The sequence below is a fragment of the Chionomys nivalis genome, chromosome 3 (assembly GCF_950005125.1).
Source record: "Chionomys nivalis chromosome 3, mChiNiv1.1, whole genome shotgun sequence".
In the NCBI taxonomy this organism is placed as follows: domain Eukaryota; kingdom Metazoa; phylum Chordata; class Mammalia; order Rodentia; family Cricetidae; genus Chionomys; species Chionomys nivalis.
Window position 1 is genome coordinate 76894598 of NC_080088.1, and position 21533 is coordinate 76916130.

At 39.9% G+C, this 21533-nt stretch overlaps 1 protein-coding gene across 3 annotated transcripts in view; it reads right to left on the reverse strand.

Annotated features, from left to right (window-relative positions):
- Mapk1 (mitogen-activated protein kinase 1) overlaps window positions 1-21533 on the reverse strand; it is a 76771-nt gene that overhangs the window by 36279 nt on the left and 18959 nt on the right. For all 3 annotated transcript variants that reach the window (XM_057763672.1, XM_057763671.1, XM_057763670.1), the window contains exons 2-3: window positions 4303-4485; window positions 2631-2820 (exon numbers count right to left, since the gene is read on the reverse strand). In XM_057763672.1, the coding sequence (XP_057619655.1) occupies window positions 2631-2820; window positions 4303-4485 (373 nt within the window). The remainder of the gene's footprint in view (window positions 1-2630; window positions 2821-4302; window positions 4486-21533) is intronic.

The window sequence follows — 21533 nt, forward strand, 5'->3', positions numbered from 1 at the left end:
TATAAATTTCAGCATTCCCATCTGACCACCTTTCGAACTATGTAAATGTTCATAAAAACGTGTTTCATTTTGTATTTTTCTTTATTTCCTTTTTTTTTTTTTTTTTTTTTTTTTTTGGTTTTTTGAGACAGGGTTTCTCAGTGGTTTTGGAGCCTGTCCTGGAACTGGCTCTTGTAGACCAGGCTGGTCTCGAACTCACAGAGATCCGCCTGCCTCTGCCTCCCAAGTGCTGGGATTAAAGGCGTGCACCACTACTGCCCGGCTTTGTATTTTTCTTTACAGGTGTAACTGCAATCAAACAGGCTATGGTAATGCTTACTGAGTTCTGTTCTGCAAACAATGACCACATCTCCCATTTTTTGTCCCATAGAAAATATGCCAACAGAAGCTGTAAATAATTTTTAAACCCCTTATGTGTTTCTGTGGACCTGGGAAACAAAGGATCATCATGAAGTTCCACAATCCGGTACTACTTGACGTACTCTAGAGCTTGAGTAGGTGACTCACCTCTCCACTATTGTTAACTCATATGGCATATAAATATACTACCGGGCAGCCTATTTTGCATGCATATGCTTGTTGTGGCAAATAAGAATCTCAGTGGAAAAACTACACTCGTTTTAGGAATGAAATGTTCTCCGTATGAATGATATACTCCAGATACAAGCCTTAAAAATATGAGTGAAGAGCCGGGCGGTGGTGGCGCATGCCTTTAATCCCAGCACTTGGGAGGCAGAGGCAGGCCTGGTCTACAAGAGCTAGTTCCAGGACAGGAACCAAAAGCTATGGAGAAACCCTGTCTCGAAAATTAAAAAAAAGAAGAAAAAAAATATGAGTGAAGCTAGCTAGCTATGGTGGAGCATGCCAATAATAATAAGCTGAAGAGAATGAGGCAAGAGAATGGAGAGTTTGGGATCGGGCCCAACTATACCTTGCTGGGCGTGGCAGCATAAATCTATTACCTTAGCCTGAGCTACACAGTGAGACCATGTCTCAAAGTAACAATAAAAAGCAAACTTTAGATAAAGGTTGTCCATATCTCATTTTCAGCCGATCTCTCTTGCTTAATAGTGACTGCCCAATCCCCAGTGCTGCCCCAAACGGAAAAGGATGTAATACTTCTCTTAACTCATCCATTGCTTTTGACTTTTATTCCTCTGGTCTTCCTGCTTATGACACTCTATGTCCAACAGAGCCCCTCAATAATAAAAGCCAGTTCCATCTTGGAGGGCTAACATGGACAGTATCATCTTCCTTTGTAAATGAGTATTATTTTCTATGGCCAGATGCAGCATATGCTGTTAATTATATACTGTCTGCTGGGTTTCTATCTCTCAGTTTTCCACTTTCAGGGGCAGATATTCAGCATCTTGGCTTGGCCTATCTAACAAAGCTTTACATAAGAATGTTCATTTAACTGAAAACTCAAGAAATTATTATTCCTACACATCTACATATATTTTAAAAGTTTCTTTACTGGGATATTCTACACATAAAGTATACTATACTATAGTTTTTAATATTACAGCTACAGAGTTATGCAACCTTAAACAATTAACAACATAAAAAAACTTTAATGAATTAGTACTGTCTCCCCTAATGCTCTCAACTTATAAACTCTATATAGATTTACCACATTTTATCCACAATTACCTGGACATTTGGATTTTTTACATTTCTCAGTGACAATGATTACACTACCATGAATACCTATGCACAAGTTTTTGTGTGGACACATTATTTTCATTTTACTAAGGTATATACTCAAAAAAAACTTCTTGTGATGTGAGATGCCCTCCTGTGTGCTGTAAATATGATGCTTTTACTGACTGATGAATAGAGCTGCTTTGGCCTATAGCAAGGCAGAATATAGCTAGGTGGGAAAACCAAACTGAATACAGGGGGGAAAAAAAGGCTGAGTAGAGGGAGACACCAGCAGCTGTTGGAGAAACAAGATGTGAAGTAATAAGTCACAAGTCTCATGATAAAATATAAACTAATAGATGGGTTAAGTTGTAGGAGCTAGTTAATAATAAGCCTGAGCAAACAGGCCAAACAGTATGTAATGAATATTACACTACTGAGTGGTTATTTTAAAGCAGCTGTGGGACCAGGCAGGACGAGAAATCTCCAGTTACATCTTTGTCAATGTTCGCTACATATCTTTCTTTTTCTTTCCTTGCCAGCCTGGAACATGTCACATACACCAGGCAGACCTTAAACTTCCAAAGATGTTAGCCTCTGACTCCTAGGGATTTGAGGCATATGTGACCATTCCTGACATTATTGAACACTTAAGATTATATTCATCTCAGCAAGAAGCTGTATAATACCATGAACCTTGCTTTATTTTCTTGATACAAAGGATTAAAAAACAAAAACAATGCACATGACACTATATATAAAATATGTAAGCATACACACACGTAAGTGCTACTAACTTGCTACAGTGGCTACTATCTCTGGAAAAGAAGAGTGGGTTAAAGAAGGAACAAGACTGATACTGTATACTTGTGTTTTTGTTACACAATATTGTGTTTCTGATAGTTTTGAATATAAGTAACAATACCTCAAACACAAGTTGTTTTTAAAAGTATGTGTCATTCTTAAGAGTAATCGACTTAGCTGACCTTGAGATCACAAGTGGTGTTCAACAGGAGGTTGGAAGGCTTGAGGTCACGATGCAGAACGTTAGCTGAATGGATATATTTCAATCCTCTCAGGATCTGATAAAGAAAATAGCAGATATGGTCATTGCTGAGGTGTTGTGTCTTCAAGAGCTTGTAGAGATCTGTCTCCATGAGGTCCTGTACTATATATCTGTTTGACAGGTTAAGGTAAAACATCCAACAGTTGGTCATACTTAAGCAAAGCACCAAAACAAATTCAACTTCTCTTAATCCTTTTCCCATACAGGTCATCAATGGGAAGGAGAAACTGAAGAGAACATGGGTACACTCTCATGGAAGAGAATATACATCATCTCTGCCCTATGTGGGCCTAAACAGAGACTTGAAACAGAATATTGGCCAATCTTGAAGTCTCAACTTCCCTCCTTTCCAAAGTTGTCCATTATTAGCCAACTACCTCTAAAGCTTAAAGAGCGTGGTGGTCAACAAACATCAACATTCATCTCTTTGGCCCAGAAGCAATGTGTAATGACACTTGTTTTCTTTACTTCCTGCACCATTCATTATCTTCACAGACCTAGAAATGACATTGCCTCTGAGTCCAAGTCCAATCTCTGGCCTTCTTCCTTATTGACTACTGTTAAATTCTGATACATATATAAGACTAAGGGAAGTAGTATGAAAAAGGGGATGATGCTGGATTTTTCTCTTCTTCCTTTGCTGCATAGCTACTACTTAAGCACCCCAAATTTCAGCCAAGACATATCATTTCTTATAAAAATTATACTGTGGTGTGCGGTGGTGCCACCCAGCTCTTGGTGGAGAAAGAGGCAGGCGAATCTCTAAGTTCAAGGCCAGCCTGGTCTACAGAGCTCCAGGACAGATGAGGCTACACAGAGAAACAGTCTTGAAAAACCCAAAACCCAAACCAAACCAAACTTGTCATCTACAAGAGGCTCCATGACAAAAGGTAAACCAAGACTAACAAGTGGTGGCAGCAGGAGGCATTTCACGTAAAATACCATACCACCTGCTAACAGAGCTGTTTAAAAGTGGAAAAATCTGACTGGAGACATGGAGCTGCCATTCCCTAGTGGTGCAGACTACAAGGGGATCTTCTAGAGCAGTCTTGACCTCCAATGTAATACATGTAATGTAATGCAATTACATGTGTCAGAGCTGATCGGGGCTTAAAAGACCAGGAGGCCCAGTTTACCCATTTTAAAGACAGGAAGTTGAGGCTGAAAGAGGAGCAGACTAGGACTGTCTGGAAGGCACTGATCCAGCAGGTGTACCCACTTCCTCATGTGAATGCTTGCTTGTTTCCCTTTTCACTATTATAACAAGCACAACAGGGCTGGAAATGACAACATCTAAGATTTTCCAAAACTAAAATTAAAGAAAATTGTTATAGACTGACACAGAAAACACTGGACTTACCTAAAACATAACTAAAATTAGTTACCAAAAACTAATAAAATGGAGAAAAGAGTAAAATGCTTTAAACACTAAAGTAAGTGCAAACAGATTACAATCTCCTCTTAGCATGCTATATGTGTACGGGCAGAGTGATTAAAAGAATGCTTTTAATGTACTCTTCCTTGATTCCCACTTATTTAGTCCACAAAGTGATCAAGCAGTAGCAGCGGCGGCTAATGTTAGAAAAGGATACACATCTTTCATTTGCTCAATGGTTGGTGCCCGGATGATGTCATTGATGCCAATGATATTCTCGTGTCTGAAGCGCAGTAAGATTTTTATCTCTCTTAGGGTTCTCTGGCAGTACGTCTGGTGCTCAAAAGGACTGATTTTCTTGATAGCAACTCGAACTTTGTTGAGATTATCATAGGCAGAGCTAAAAATAAAAATTTAAAAAGGTGCTATGAGTGAGAAGACAGTATTAAAAACAGCTCACAGAATTTTTTGGCAGAAGGAATACAAACCTGTAAATTATTAAAGTTTTAACATCTGTACTGATACTTGAAGGTAAAGCAGGTAGCAGATGCTGACTGACACCTAAGAGCTACTACTCACAAGATGAATGCTCATTTCCATAAACAGGACACAAAACAAAACCCACAAAACAAACGAACAACAACAACAACAACAAAAATCAGCACATTTTCCCATTTTCTTAAATAGCAGATACATTTTGTTAGAACAACATTTCTGCCTCCAAAACAACTATTGACAGTTGTATTGAATTCCCCGACTCAGCAGAAACATCACATAAAATCAATCAACAGGTTTGCCACTAAAAGCCAGATTTGGAAAGCTTAACTGTCTTTGATCAACCTCAACCTCCTATTTTTTTTTTTTTTAAAGATTTGTTTATTTTTACTTTGTATATATGGATGCTTGTCTCCTTTATCAACCCCAACCTATCTTTTTCTTAAAAGATTTTTTTGCTTATTTTTATTTTGTGTATATAGATGCTTGTCTCCATATATGACGGTGCACAAGTATACAGTACCTGAGGAGGCTAGAAAGGGCATTAGACCTTTTTGAAATGGAGTTACAGACAGTTGGGAGCTGCCATCTGGCTATTGGGAATGGAACCTGGAAGTTCTGCAAGAATGGCAAGCACTCTTAACCACCAAGGGATCTCTCTAGCCCAATTATCAACTTATGTGAACAAAACAGGACTATTTTTGTTGTTATTGCTTTCAAGAAACTGAATCATAATACTGGAGTAATTCTGTAACAAAACCTAAAGTAATCTTCTAAAAAATACTTTCACGGATTCAACGCAATGCCCAGTAAAATCCCAGCAAAATTCTTCAAAGACCTCGAAAGAACCTTCATATGGAAAAGCAAAAAACCCAGGATAGCCAAAAAAACTTCTGGAGGCATCACAATCCCTGACTTCAAACTCTACTACAGAGCTACAGTACTGAAAACAGCCTGGTACTGGCATAAGAACAGACAGGAGGACCAATGGAACCGAATAGAAGACCCAAATACCAATCCACACATCTTTGAACACCTGATCTTTGATAAAGAAGCAAAAAATATCAAATGGAAAAAAGAAAGCATATTTAACAAGTGGTCCTGGCATAACTGGATATCAACATATAGAAGAATGAAAATAGACCCAGATCTATCACCATGCACAAAACTCAAGTCCAAATGGATCAAACACCTCAACATAAAGTCAGCCACACTGAACCTTATAGAAGAGAAAGTGGGAAGCACACTTTAACGCATTGGCACAGGGAACCACTTCCTAAATAGAACCCCAGCAGCACAGACACTGAGAGAAACAATTAATAAATGGGACCTCCTCAAACTGAAAAGCTTCTGTAAAGCAAAGAACATGGTCAACAAGACAAAACGACAGCCTACAGAATGGGAAAAGATCTTCACTAACCCCACATCAGACAGAGGTCTGATCTCCAAAATATACAAAGAACTCAAGAAATTGGACACCAAAAGATCACATAATCAAAAAAAATTAAAAAATAAAAAAAATGGAGTACAGACCTAAACAGAGAACTCTCAACAGAGGAATCTAAAATGGCTGAAAGACACTTAAGGAAATGTTCAACATCCTTAGTCATCAGAGAAATGCAAATCAAAGCAACTCTGAGATTCCATCTTACACCTGTAAGAATGGCCAAGATCAAAAACACTGACGACAACTTATGCTGGAGAGCTTGTGGGGAAAAGGGAACACTTCTGCATTGCTGGTGGGAATGCAAATTGGTACAGCTGTTTTAGGTATCAGTATGGCGATTTTTCAAAAATTAGGAAACAGCCTTCCTTAAGACCCACAATACCACTTTTGGGTATATACCCAAAGGAGGTTCAATCGTACCACAAAGACATGTGCTCAACTATGTTCATAGCAACTTTGTTTGTCATAGCCAGAACCTGGAAACAACCTAAATGCTCCCTGATTGAAGAATGGAAAAGAAAAATGTGGTACATTTACACAATGGAGTACTACACAGCAGAAAAAAATAACGATAGCTTGAATTTTGCAGGAAAATGGATGGAGCTAGATAACATTATTTTGAGTGAGGTAGCCCAGACACAGAAAGACAATTATCACATGTACTCACTCATAGGTGGTTTTTAAACACAAAGCAAAGAAAACCAGCCTACAAATCACAATCCCAGAGAACCTAGACAATAATGAGGACTCTAAGAGACATACATGGATCTAATCTACATGGGAAGTAGAAAAAGACAAGATCTCCTGAGTAAACTGGGAGCATGGGGACCTTGGGGGAGGGTTGAAGAAGGGTAGGGGAGCAGAGAAAAATGTAGAGCTCAATAAATATCAATAAAAAAAATGTAAAACAAAAAAACAAAACAAAACAAAAATACTTTCACAGCCATGATAGGACTTTAGTTTTTCCCAAGCTATCCTAAAGACATAACTAAATATTCTGAACAAAAGCAATAAATATTTCACTTTCAATTTCAGGATGGTTCAAATTTTTCGATATTACTACTATTTTTTTTGGGGGGGGGGGTGGGCAGTCATTTACTTAAATATTTTCTACAAAGGCATTTTATATTAATAAATGTCAACATCTGGCCACTGACTATGGCAATGAAATATTTTGTTTCCTCATTAAGTACTAGAACCATGACACGGTAAAACAGTTTATTATTCTAAAGTTCATGCTTCTAAAATGGTATTTATTTTTATTGATACCTCTGTTGAGTCCACCCGAAGATGATGCTTTAGGAGTAATCTTGGTGGTGGTTGCAATCATCTCACGATGCCATTAACACATGTATTGCCCCCAAATACTTTGAAATGAAATACAATTCTTAAACAGAATTAAGTATTTAAATGTTGTTTTCCTTGGTTTGTACAGTAGGGCCCAAAACAGTGGTTTTCAGGGAGGCAGGCAAAGGGATGTACAGTTTAGGAAAGTCTATCTATACTCGGGCCTACTTTAGGTTGTTGTTGGTGGTGCACACCTTACTGGGGAGGCACAGGCAGGCGGATCTCTTTGAGTTCAAGGCCATCCTGGTCTATAGAGTTCCAGGACAACTTAGAGAAACCCTGTCTCAAAAACAAACAAACAAAAATAAATAAATAAAAGACATACTCTCTTTGGTAATCATAACAAAGAAAAAAACACCATTAAAACAGTTAACAAGGGGACTGGAGAGATGGCTCAGTGGTTAAGAGCACTGACTGCTCTTCCAGAGGACCTGGGTTCAGTTCCCAGCACCCACATGGCAGCTCACAACTGTCTGAAGATCCAGTTGCAGGGGATCTGACACCTTCACACCAATGCATATAAAATAAAGTTAAATAGACCATAAAAAAAAAAAAAAACCCAGCCGGGCGGTGGTGGCGCACGCCTTTAATCCCAGCACTTGGGAGGCAGAGGCAGGTGGATCTCTGTGAGTTCGAGACCAGCCTGGTCTACAAGAGCTAGTTCCAGGACAGGCTCCAAATCCACAGAGAAACCCTGTCTCAAAAAACAAAAAACAAAACAAAACAAAAAAAAAACCCACAGTTAACTCATGTTTGGGATTGTCAGCTCAGTGCCAGAAAGCTGCCTGGTAGCATCATAAAGCTGCGGTATTTGATCCTTCAGCACAGCAAAAATTAAAAAAAAAAAAAAAAAAAAGTTGTAAAATACCGGTCAAAAACTCAACATTACAAATTCTTAGTTTTCACTGAACATCATAGTCAAATCTGGCCTGATTTACAGAACTATAATCTACCAGGATTGGCTTTTATTTTGTTTGTTCGCGTATTTATTTATATTTACTAATTTATTTAGTCTAGTTTGTTTTGAGGCAGGGTTTCTCTGTGTAGCCCTGACTCTTCTGGAACTCACTCTGTAGACCACACTCAAACTCAAAGATCTGCTTCCTGAGTACTGGGATTAAAGGCATGTGCCATCACTGCCGAGCTATTTATTTACTTTTAAAGCAGGGTCTTTCTAGCCCTGGCTGTTCTAGAACTCAGATCTGCCTGCCCCTGCCTACCTGAGTGCTGGGATCAAAGGTGTGGCCAGCACAATGGGTTTGTCTAATGGGGTTGTTTAGGAGTCAAGCATCAGTGCTTGTCTTGGTGGTGAAATAATCAAAATAATTTTTTTTGTTTGAAGGTTTGACACTATCCTCTTCCAGCTTCACATGAAAGGAAGCCATGATCCTGTTCATATAGTGTGGCCTGCTCTTGTCTGCACAGATACACATGCAGGAAAAGGCTCATTTACATAAAATAAAATTTTTAAAAGAAAGGGGAAAGTGAGCTACAGTATCTGTCCTGATGGCACATGCCTATAATCTCAGTACTAAGGAGGCAGAGGCAGGTGGATCTCTGAGTTCAAGACCAGCCTGGTCTATATAGGAAGTTCCAGACCAGCCAAAGTCATGTAGTGAATGACCCTGCCTGGGTCAGTGGATAAGAGTTCACACTGTTGTTCCAGGAGGCCCAAGTTCAGTACACAGCATCACTTCTGGATTGGATTTGAAGTCCGCTCTACAGTAGAGCTGTGTCTGGTACTCAAAGTCCACGGCCAGGGAAGCCATGGGTCCTTGAGGAGAATCCACTAATGCTGTTTTGCTAACTAGACATGCTGTCAAATTGCCTTCTAAATATCTATACCCGTAGTTTCTTTTAAAGGGTCTTTAAAAAAAACTTTACTTAAATTTATTTTAATTTAAATTTAAATTCATGTGCATTCGTGTGAAGGTGTCGGATCCCCTGGAACTGGAGTTACAGACAACTGTGAGCTGTCATGTGGGTGCTGGGAATTGAACCAGGGTCCTCTAGAAGAAAAACTAGTGCTCTGAGCCATTGAGCCATCTCTCCAGCCCCTAAACCCATTAATTTCAATGCTTTCTCAATCTTGGTCAGAGAAACTTTCTGTAGTGGGCAGCAGTCAATGCAGAGACTTGAAAATGGTCAAAGTGCTGGGAACAAGTGACTGCTCAATGTTCAGTCCTAAACTGAACATCTGTATCATGTCCCCATACCCCAGTCTCAGGAAATTTCATGGGAGATGGGGGAAAGAATGTAAGAGTTGAAGGATAGGGAGGAGTGATGTGAAATTCTGCATATGATCACACCAGCATGAATGAGAGAAGGGTTCATAATATCCAATAATAGCTGAGGAGTTACCGGCAAGTGATGGTTGCTGGGAAAGAAGTCATTTTTCTTTGGAGGCACAGTTGCTGATGGGTTGTCTATCTTCTGGTAGATGGCCCCATGTCCATGTAGGTACACTAATTGAACTCAAAGCTTATTAGAAAAATAAGAGGATAGGAATGTGGGAGGACTTTGGCGGAAGTGGGAAGAAAGATATGGGCTAGACATCACCCAGATACATTGCATATATGCACAAAATTATCAAGAATAAAAGAATTTAAAAGGACACAGGACTTTGGATATATGGTCTATTCCAGGGCTGAGTTGGAACAGGTTCCAGAAGCTGTTCTGGAAACAATAGACACAAAGGCCATAAAATTCTGGATATTATTTAACAGAAGTTTTGTGAACACTTAGGGAAGAAGGGATTTAACATGAGTCAATTATGAATAGTCATGGTAAAGCAACTTCATTTCCTGTTTTGATAGGGTTACCACAGCAACAAGAAAATGCTGGTCACAGCTTCTGGGGAACTCAAGCTACTCGAAATGTACTTCCTTTTTGAAAGACTTCATCTTAAGGGTGGTGGAGGGAAAAAAAAATCCTGTTCTTGAGCTCTGAATTTAGGGAGGAATGGAGACGTCAATACACAACATTACCCTCACAGAAATACTAACACAAAGAGATTAATTCCAAATAAGGATATCAGAGAAAGAATGAAAAATTGGTTCTAAACTCCAGGTGCACATTTTAGGTTTTTCGAGACAGGGTTTCTTTGTATAGCCTTGGCTGTCCTGGAACTTGCTTTGTATACCAGGCTGGTCTTGAACTCACAGAGATCCACCTGCCAAGGATTATATCACCATCGATGACCCAGATGGCCCAAGGTTATTTCAGATGCAGTCTTGAAACTGTCCCAAAGCTTGAGGACAAAATGAAAAAAGTTACTTTACATAGGAGAAACCAAGCAGCTATTAGCCACTACCAAGAGATCGCAAGGAAACGCGTACCTTCCAATATGACAGAATACAGGCTCCGCCTCTAATAGTCTTGTGTAAGATTTTTTTTCAAGTCTACAATCCCAACCATGAGAAAAATTCAAAATGGGGCCCTTAGGATGATACCTGAGAATTTCCTCTGCCTAAAGAGCAACTCAACTATAAAGCAAAATTTATGCAGATACAATTCAAGTAGAGGGCCAGTTCTATCTCAAGGCAGAATTGAATCAACACGTGGTTCTAGACAGAGTCAGGAACAGAATCTTCCACAGCTATTGAGGAATGCTGTTGAAGTCAAGGGTGTCCCTGTATGGAGGCCTGGAGAGCCACTGCATGAAGCTGTGAAAGTTAAGCCTGGATTCTGATGGAGGCCACAAGATGTTGGAGATGACAGGACAGTGCCATGGGATATCTGCTGAGGACAACTACCGAAAGAGAACGGAACCAGTCCAAAAGAGAGAAGTATGTTGCAGTCTACAAAGCTGGAAGGAGTTGGAGATCTGAAGAGCTATTTAAGCTTTTTTGACATGAGACGTAGAGCTACAGGATTTGGAGTTTGCCCTGCAGGGTTTAGGTCTTGTTTTGGCTCAGAAAGCAGAAGCAGGTGGATCTCCTTTTGGTTCAGAATTTCCTCAATAATCACTCTTTCATCCCTTTGGAAAGGCAAATTCTATGCCATATGTTGGAAGCATGCAATTTGCCTTTTGCTTTTACAGGGCTTTATAGTTAAAAGATTGCCTTGAGTCTCAGAAGAGACTTCGGATTTTGAAACTGTGTTGAAACCGTGACTATGGGGACTTTCAAAGTTGGACTGAATACATTTTGTATTATGATATGGTCATGAGCCTCTACCTCTAGGGGTCAGGGAATGGAATGTGGTGGTTGGAATAAGAATGATCCCCACAGGCCCATATATTTGAATGTTGGTTCCCAGTTGGAACTGTTTAGGAAGCATTAGGTGTGTGGAAGGTAGGCTTTAATGTTTCAAAAGCCCGTACCAGGCCCAGCCTCTCTGCCTCTAACTTTTAGATAAAATGAAAGTTTTTTGCCAGGTGGTAGTGGAGTATGCCCAGTGTCACAGTTCACTTCCTATTGCCTTCTGATCAAGATGTAGCCAGCACTACGTCTACCTGCACACTATCATGCTCCCTACCATGATAATGGACTAAATAAATCTCTGAAACTATAAGCTATCACCTCAAATGTTTTCCTTGTAAGAGCTGCTGAGATCATGGTATCTCTTCACAGTAATAGAAACCTTAACTAAGTACACGCCATACAAGCATGGAAACCTGACTCCCAGCACACACATGTGAAGCAAGGCTCGGTGGTGTGTGCTCATAATCTCAATCCTGGGAAGGTGGAGATAGGCAGATTCCTAGGACTGGCAGGCCAGCTATTCTAATCCAACAGCACAGCCCCAAGCTTCAGGAAGAAATCCTATTTCAGAGAGAAGAGAGACAGAGAGACAGAGACAGAGAGAGAGAGAAAAGAAAAGAAAAGAAAAGGGCTGGAGAGATGCATGCTGGCTGTTCTTTCAGAGAACTTGAGCATCTACACAAAGGCTCACAACCACCTTTAACTCTAGTCCCAAGGAACCAAATATCCACCTTTGACTTCCAAGTGCAGCTATACACCTGTGACATTTAACTCATATAGACACAGACATAAAAAACAATAATTATAACAATTTAATTATAACATTTTTTTGCTAGACTTTTGAGAGGCAGAGGCAGGCAGATCTCTGATTTCAAGACCAGCCTAGTCTACAGAGTGAGTTCTAGAAAGCCATGGCTACACAGAGAAACCCCGTCTTAAAAAACAAAACAAACACAACCAAATCTCTTAAAAGAATGCAAGGTAGAGGCACTTATGAGAAACCATACCCATTCATGCACGCTCACACCCATCTTGTAAGTACATGCACCCTTACACACACTGAGCTATGATACAAAATTAAGGGGCTGGTTTCTTTCATGGTTTGTGGTTGATATTGAAGGCAACTCCAAGGGAAATGTTCTGAACAGGTTTTGATTAATGACAATACCTTTGGAACAAATGCCTAGCCTTCTACAATCTCCCTATGCCTTGGTATGGAATTTCTGATTCTGTTTAGCTTTTCTCTCTATCCTCTCTAGCTACCTGTCATGCAGTCATATCGCATGGCAAAAGCTCATATAGTATTTGTCTACATAAAGTGGTTATGTAAAACTATCACACACTGTACACAATGTTAAGCAACCAAAATGCTACCTATCAACTGTGAATGGATTATTTTTAGAGGAAGTCATTAAGCTGTTCTCTAAGCCTCCCATTTTGGAGAACTTTAATTATCTGAACACCAAACTACAGTACTTCATTTCACAGATAAAAATTAACTCGTCTTCAGATGCTAAGCAAGTTAGACTGATCCAAATTATTGTTCCAAAAATAAGCAGGTAGATGATAATGATTGCTTTAAAAGTATTCCTTACTTTAACTTAGCTCTCTCATAGTGCACCAAGCCACTGCAACTGGGTTTTTGTCCTTTTCTTTTTCTTTTTTTAAAAGCGAGTTCAAGTCATTAAATGAGGATATAAAAGAACAGAAGCTAGCCTAAAGCCATTTTGGCTCTGAAACCAACAGTAATAAATGCTTTGGAGCCACTCAAATGATTAGAGTGTAGGCTCCAATACCTTACAGGTACTGTAAAACCTGATGCCATAAGTAACCTCTAGGTGTTCTGGACTAATGTTGATGGCTGTGAATGCATTTTTCAACATGTTCTGGTCTTAAAACTATTTTAAATTTTCTTTCTAAGATTTATACAACAGGCATGGTGATGCACACCTTTAATTCCTATACTTGGGGGGTAGAGACAGGTGTATGTATCTCTGTGAATTTGAGGCCAGTCTGATCTATACAGAGAGTTCTAGAATATCCAAGATTGCATAGTAAGACTGTCTCAAACAAAAACACCCTCACCTGCCAAAAACCAAACAGATTTATTTACTTACTTATTACTTTTATGTGCAGTGAGCATATCTTCATGAGCTCATGTGCATAATCATGAAGAAACTCAGATACCAGAAGGAGAAATTAGATACCCTAAGTTACCATATATGGGTGTTGAGAACTGATGCTGGGTCCTCTTCTAGAACAGCCAGTGCTCTTAACACTAAGCCCCCCAAAATCTTACTGTTTATTACATTTTCCAATATGCTACTCTAAAAAAAGAACTAATTTGTCAGAAGAAAATATAGTATTCAAATCAAAAGATGTAAGTTTTTGTCCTGACCTAGATATGTCTTACATGTACTACAATACTGCTAAATTACAAAATAAGAAAGCCCTGCCCACGCACTAATACAGAGAAGAGCAGCACGGCACCTGACAAGGATGATGTACAAGTACATGAAGAGCCATATTTTAAAAGAGAAGAAAACCAACCTGTAATAGCTACTCTTGTCAATCTGATCACATCTGGAACTAACTAAAAACCAAGTGTATGGCTGGGCAGTGGCAGCGCAGATCTTTAATCCCAGCAGAGGCAGGCAGAACTCTGGGAGTTCAAGGTCAGCCTGGTCTACAAGAGCTAGTTCCAGGACAGCCTCCAAAGCTGCAGAGAAACCCTGTCTCAAAAAACAAAACAAAACAAACAAACCAAACAAAGTATCTGGGTACACCTGGGAGGGTTTTTTTTTTTCCTGATCAAATCATCTGATGTGGGATTATGAATTCCCCTTTGATCGGGACCACACCTTCTGCTGGCAGCAGATTTAAGAACATGGAGAAAGGAAGCTTGCTCTCTGCCTACTTGCCCTCATTTTCACTGGCAAGTCCTCTCTCCACTGTGTTAGAGCTTTCTAGTCTAGTAATCCAGTTATACTGAGGAACCATCTGAGACATCCAGCCCTGTGGGCGGGAACAACTACTGCATTCTTGTACTTCCCACTGGGAGCCAGCTACTGTTAGAAGAGTCAGATCATAACTGTAAGCCATTGTAATAAAGCGTGTGCGAGAGAGAGACAGAGAGAGAGAGAGACAGAGAGAGAGAGACTGATTTTCATTCCATCAGTTTTCTTTCTCTGGAGAACCCTAACTAATACACTACCTACCACATATTGGACAGAAGCTGAATACATTAATGTGAATTCATGTGTAGTATATCCTGCAGAAGCAAATGAATGAGGAAGACAGGTGTGTGGTCCATGTTTCTAATCCTAGCATCTATTAGAGGTACTTTAAGAGAATTTCAAAGAATAATAGAATGGTAGTTGTTATCCCAAATGGAATAAATATAAATATAAATATAAACTTAATTGTAACACAAATGAATTGCAGAACCATGCTAAGAACAGTAGGGAAAAATCTGTCAGACAGTACTTTAGTGGGATGCTTTAAAGCTAAAGGCATAAAGAAATAAACTACACACAGATGCTAGAACTTTTATTTGAGTTATGGGCTCACAACTGTAGTCCTGGCTGGCCTCAAATTCACAGAAATCTGCTTTCCTCTGCTTTTTGATTGGTAAGATTAAAGGTATGAGTGACACCTAGGCAAGCAGTCAGTTAACACATACAGAAAAAGACGCAATCTGTAAGTCAGTATGCATACATTTTCCTAGCTCTTCCTACTGAGACCTATAAGCATCAGAACCCCAGGAGCAACAAACATACAACTACACTCAAGAAAAAGATGGGGCTTGTTGAAGGAACTTAGGCTAAAGAAGCAAACAACCCTAAAGTTGAAGATTTTGAATTGGATTATTGTCTGTAGAATAAAACAGCTACAGACAAGGCAAACAGAAGATAATGAGCCACACTGATGAACAAATTACAAACAAGGGGGAGAGCTAAAATTGTGCAGTGCTAGGACCTGGGTGCTGGATCAAAGGTGTGTACCACCATACCTACTTATAATAATTCTAAATGAAGCTTGCTTCTACTGTCTATCTTCTCATAATAAACTAAAGATTTACTTAATACCCAATTTCTAATGGATAAACAGCCTAATTATTTAAATATAATTCAAATTCTTGATAGAAGCGCAAAACTGAGTAAAAGATTTAGCTTTACAAACAACGCCAATAGAATAAGGCAATTCTAACTACCCGATACTCTAAAAAAAAAAAAAAAAAAACAAAAAAAAAAAAACAAAAAGGCACATACACACCCTAGGCTGTTCTCAACTTTTACATAGCCAAGGATGACCTGAACTTCTAATCCTCCTGCCTTGACATCCTGAGTGTAGGAATTACAGGTGTGCAGCATGCTATCCAGTTTAGACAATGTAAGATCAAACCCAGTGCTTTATACATGCAAGGCAGGCACTCTACCAACCCAGCTCTGCCCTCACACATTTAAAAGTAAAAAAAAAAAAAAAAAAAAAAAAAAAAAAAAATCACATCAAGGGGGGATAAGGAAGCACAAAGATATTGCTAACAATATCTTTAATTAATGATATCATAAATGCAAAACTGTTTCTGCATACAGAGCAATCTGGTCATGCACTACAAACACTTTATTTGATCTGGACATTTCATTTCAGATAGAGTCAGGGAGCGCTGTTGTACTAAGAAAAAGCTTAGAATTGTTTCATTTAAAAATAGTGTCTTACACTTTTAATCTTAGCACTGAAGGCAGAGGCAGGTGGATCTGAGTTGGAGGCCAGTCTGGTCTACAAAGTTGAGTTCCAGGACAGCCAAAGATCCACAGAAAAACCCTGTCTCAGAAAACCAAAACAAAAAAATGGTGAAGCAAAAGAAAGTCAAGCAAATGAGGGACAATTTATTTTAAATAAAATTTAACTTTAGGTTGCTAGTACATGTCATAAGTAACTCACAGATATGTGAAAGAGATAGTAATACACAATTATATAGTGTAAGAAGTACACAGGGTAAAAAACACCAGAAACAAAACACACACAGAAAAACCAAGGGGCTCGTTAAGATGGCTCAGTAGTCAAAGATGCTTGCTGGCAAACCAAACCTGAAAACCTGAGTTCAATCCCAGGGGACCCAATAAAAGAAGAGGAACAGGGTAAGAGAGTAAATAAAACTCAACAACGCCGGGCAGTGGTGGCGCACGCCTTTAATCCCAGCACTCGGGAGGCAGAGGCAGGTGGATCTCTGTGAGTTCAAGGCCAGCCTGGTCTACAAGAGCTAGTCCCAGGACAGGCTCTAAAGCTACAGAGAAAGCCTGTCTCGAAAAACCAAAAAAAGAAAAAAAAAAAAAAAGAAAGAGAGAAAGAAACTCAACAACAACTAAATAAAGCAAAATAAAAACTAAATAAACTAATTAAAGTAAAAACAAGTAAATCAAGAAACTCAATAGAGTAATGAGAACTTGAGCCTGAAGTGAGAAGGAAAAACAATAGGAACCTAAAGGAGAGACAAGCTGAAGCAAGAACTGCCTTTACTTTTAGAATGCAGAGCTATGAGCACTCACTAGAATTACCGAAGCTGGGTATGGTGACCCAGGCCTTTAATCCCATCAGTCTAGGAGGCAGAGACAGGTGGTTCTCTATTGAGTTCAAGACCAGCCTGGTCTACCTGGTGAAGTGTGAGGCCTGCCAAGACTAAACTTGTGAGACCAAACCTTTTTTTTTTTTTAAAAAAAAAGGGGGGGGGGCTGGAGAGATGGCGCAGAGGTCAAGAGCAGTGGCTACTCTTCCAGAGATCCTGAGTTCAATTCCCAGCAACCACATGGTGGCTCACAACCATGTATAATGAGATCTGGTGTCTTCTGTAATGCAGACAGAACACTATATACATAATAAACAAATCTTTAAAAAATAAAGAAGAAAAGAAAGCATAACAATCAGCTGAGCTGGTGGCTGTTGTGAGCAGTATTATAATCAGGGCACATCTCCATTCCATTCTTGCTGACGATCTCCACTCTTCCCATGGCTAACCCCGCGCATAGGGCCAGTGTTAATAATCTATTTTTTTTCCTATTAACTTGCCTTCTTAGCTCCCTCAGAGAACAGATGCCTGAGGTCTCCTGGATGGCAGCTAACTTCTTCACCCATACCTCCCATTGGCCGTGAGCCCAGACTCCCCCACTAATTCCTCAACTTCCCATTCCCACATTGTCTTATGCCCGCAAAAGTAGCCAGATATAAACCCAGTGCCCAAATACCTAAAGAGTCTGGGATGTTTGGGGGGAGCTCCATCTCTCCCATCCCCACTCCAAACCCTGCCCAGTCTCAGAAAGCCCTCTCTAAACAGCGGCTCCTCCCCTCAAAGATGACAGGGACCATGCTAACAGACAATTTAAGATGCAGTCCACCGACTTGCCACATGGTTCTCCCTCAAGATTTTCTCTTTACCACTGAGACTACCCAGCTGTTTGTTGTCTTACTCATTAAACCTGGACTTTTAATTCTTAATTCAGTTTGGTTTGTCAATGGAGAGGCTTAATATCGGGGTACATAAATCTTGCAGCCCTGTCAACACAACCCTTACCCTTCCAACCAACCAAAACTACCTATAACAAGTCAAAGACTTTGAAAAGACTAGAGACATCTCGTGGAAAGATGTGGAGGAAACTTTTTTGTAAAGGAAATGGCTTTTAGCATGAAATACTCGAGAAAAAAAAATGTATTTGCCTTAGATAGAGGAAAAAGAAGAAAAAAAAATACCCATTTCAAAAAAGACCAACAGGGAGACAGACTAAATATTGGGGAGTGTGCATGTTTCAACTGAGAAAGAGTGGTAGTAGTGGAGACATGTGGCAAGAAGAAAGTTCATGAGGAACAGTACAGATCATCCCTGAGACAATCTGTGAAGTGGACAATGACAAAAGGCAGGACCTGGGAAAGCTCAAGACTAGATCAAGAGGCTGGAATCATAGTTCAGTGTCAAAACACAGACTGCTCTTCCAGAGAGGGCCCAGGTTGGACTCCCAGCACCCACAACTCTCTGTAACTCTAGTCCCAGAGGATCTGACACCCTCTTATCACCTCCATGGGCACTACACACAACTATATGGTACATAGACATATATGCAAGTAAAACACTCATACATATAAAAGTCAAATGAAAAAATTAAGAACCTATTCAACCGTACACAGTAATGTGCAATATAAGGTCATTCTCATACAAGTGTACGTCATACAATGTTAACTAAATCCCTTGCTCCATAGCCCTACCTACCTACCCTCTGCCTTCTTCTTTCCCCTCCCACTGGTCTTGTTTCTCTTCTCCAGACAGTTCTGCTTTGCTTCTACTTTCACGTCAATATACAATGCATGACTTTATAGCCTGCAGGAAAATTAAGAACCACAAATGATTTTTAAAAAACTCATCTGTGGGGGTTGGAGAGGTGGCTTAGAGGTTAAAAGCACTGCACTGGCTGCTTTTCCAGAGATCCTGAGTTCAATTCCCAGGTGTACATGCAGGCAGAACACATAAGTAAAACAAACCAAACCAAAATCACCTCATCTTTGAATGGCTTAATTTGTTTAATGATTATCTTCAGTTGCATTTAAAAGGGAATTCTGACACAGGCTACAGTATGGATAAATAAATCTTGAGGACATTAAGATCAAGATAAATGAAGTAAGTCAGTCACAAAAAGCCAAATTCATATAAGGTAGAATGGTAATTGCCAGGGAACAAAGAGAGGGAGGAATGGAGAGTAGTTATTTAATGGGTATATGTTTTCAGCTTTGCAAAAAGAAGAGAATTCTGGAGCTTGATTATATAATGTAAATATACTCAAATACTGAATGTATTTATTAAAATAGTTAAGATGCCAAGGCATCATCATTTTTTTTAAAAAAAATTATTATTTTATGGGTATAGGTGTTTTGCCTACGTATATATCCATGCACCATGTGCCAGAAGAGAACACCAGATCCCCTAGAACTGGAGTTCCAGATGGTTGTGAACCACTACATAGATGCCAAGAATTGAACCTAGGTTCTCTGAAAGAGTGATTTAACCACTGAGCCATCTCTCTAGCCCTGCCAGACATGGCACTGTCAACTGTAATCCCAACACCTGAGAGGCTGAAGGACAGTTGTGAGTCCAAGGTCACAAAAAATCGAACCTTGTTCCACAAGAGTAGGAATAAGATTTTTTGTTTGTTTTGTTTGTTCAAGACAGGATTTCTCTGTGTATCCCTGCCTGTTCTGGAACTCTTATCTATAGATCAGGCTGGCCTCAAATGCAGGAGATTTGTGTGCCTCTGCCTCAAGTGCTGGGATGTGTGTACCACAACTGCCCAGACAAAATGGTAAATTTAAGTGTCTTTTACATAGTTTTTTTTCAAAGCCTTCATGAAGTTACCTATGTTCAGAAACATTAATTAGACTACACACCCATCATTTGCTTCAGGGCTCTCATTTCCAGCCCTACTCTCAAGACATAGTTATTTAGCCGATGCAATCATTTCTATAATTCAAAGGTATAAATGTCTCACCCAAGAGAAAGGAGGCTAAGGTTACAGCAGTAAATGTTAGCATTCCCATCATTCAGGAGATCACCATGAGATCCAGGACATCTTGGGCTATACAGTGAGTTTCAGACCCATCTGGGCTACTGTGTAAGAAAGATCCTGTCTCAAAAACGCAGTGTCTAAGTCACCCAGTGTTGAAGGCCAGAGCTGTGATTTTAAAAGTGGTGTTATAAAACAATACATGAGATATTTCCTGCTTGAAGAAGGTTGCAAGGAAGTAAACAGGAATATCAGGACACCCCAAGGACTATCACTAATATTGTTATACATCCTTGAGTACTGTATATTGTGCATGTATTAGCTGTTGGAGATGAAACAAGAACAAGTAATTAAGTAACTTAGAAATCCCTCATGCAATTGTGACAGACACTCAACTGATAATTCTCTTACATATACTTAATTTGACCAGATTTTAAGGTAAACCAAAGCCCAAGGAAAAGACTCACCTCTTATATATACTTGGATCGACCAGACTTTAGGGTAAACTGAAGCCCAGGGAAAAGACTCACACCCATGTTTAAAGATTACAAGGCTGGTTAGAACTTTGTGATCCTAGAGATGTTTGGGCATGGCCCAAACACATTGATAAAGCACTTGTTGCTTGCTATGCAAGCATGAGGACCTTGGCTCAATTTACCCTGAGTACTCACACCCATGTAAAAAGGGCAGGGGTAGCAGCGAACATCTGTTATCCCAGCAACAGAGACAAGGAACCCTGAGGTTTCCTGGCCAGCCAGTCTAACTGGATTAGTGAGCTATGGGCTTAGTGAGCGACCCTGTCTCAGAAACTAAGATGGAGAGCCATAGAGGAGGACACCCAATGTTGACTTCTGGTCTCCACATGCACACACAAACTCCAAAGCTAGGAATGTCACTAGAGAGCTTCTGAAACCGAAAACAGAGATCTTTCTGTGGGGCCCAGGGCAGCACAAGGTTCCAGGAAAAGCCATAAGTTGGCACCCCCCAGGAACAGACCATCCAAAGGAAATTCCTAACATTCCAACCATTGTAGATCACCTGTCAGCACACACCCATTGCTTTTCACCAGGACACCCCTAGACAAATGCCAGCCAGTCAGGGGTCCTGAACCTTTGCTGCTATAAAAACCCAACCCCAACTGAGCTGGGGGGGGGGGCAGCTCTCCGATCACTTCAATATGTTGGACACACGGAGAGTCGAGTTTGTACACTTGTTCAAGAATAAAGGCTCTTTGTTTTTACATCCAGAACGTGGTCTCCTAGTTGGTTTTGGAAGGGACTCTGTGATCTGGGCATAACACTTTCCATTTTGCTGAAACCCACCTATCTGATGTTCACACTAATGTATTTAGAAAACATCTTGATCCGGGCCAGTGAGGTGGCTGTGCTAGTAAACATACTTGCTCCCTAAC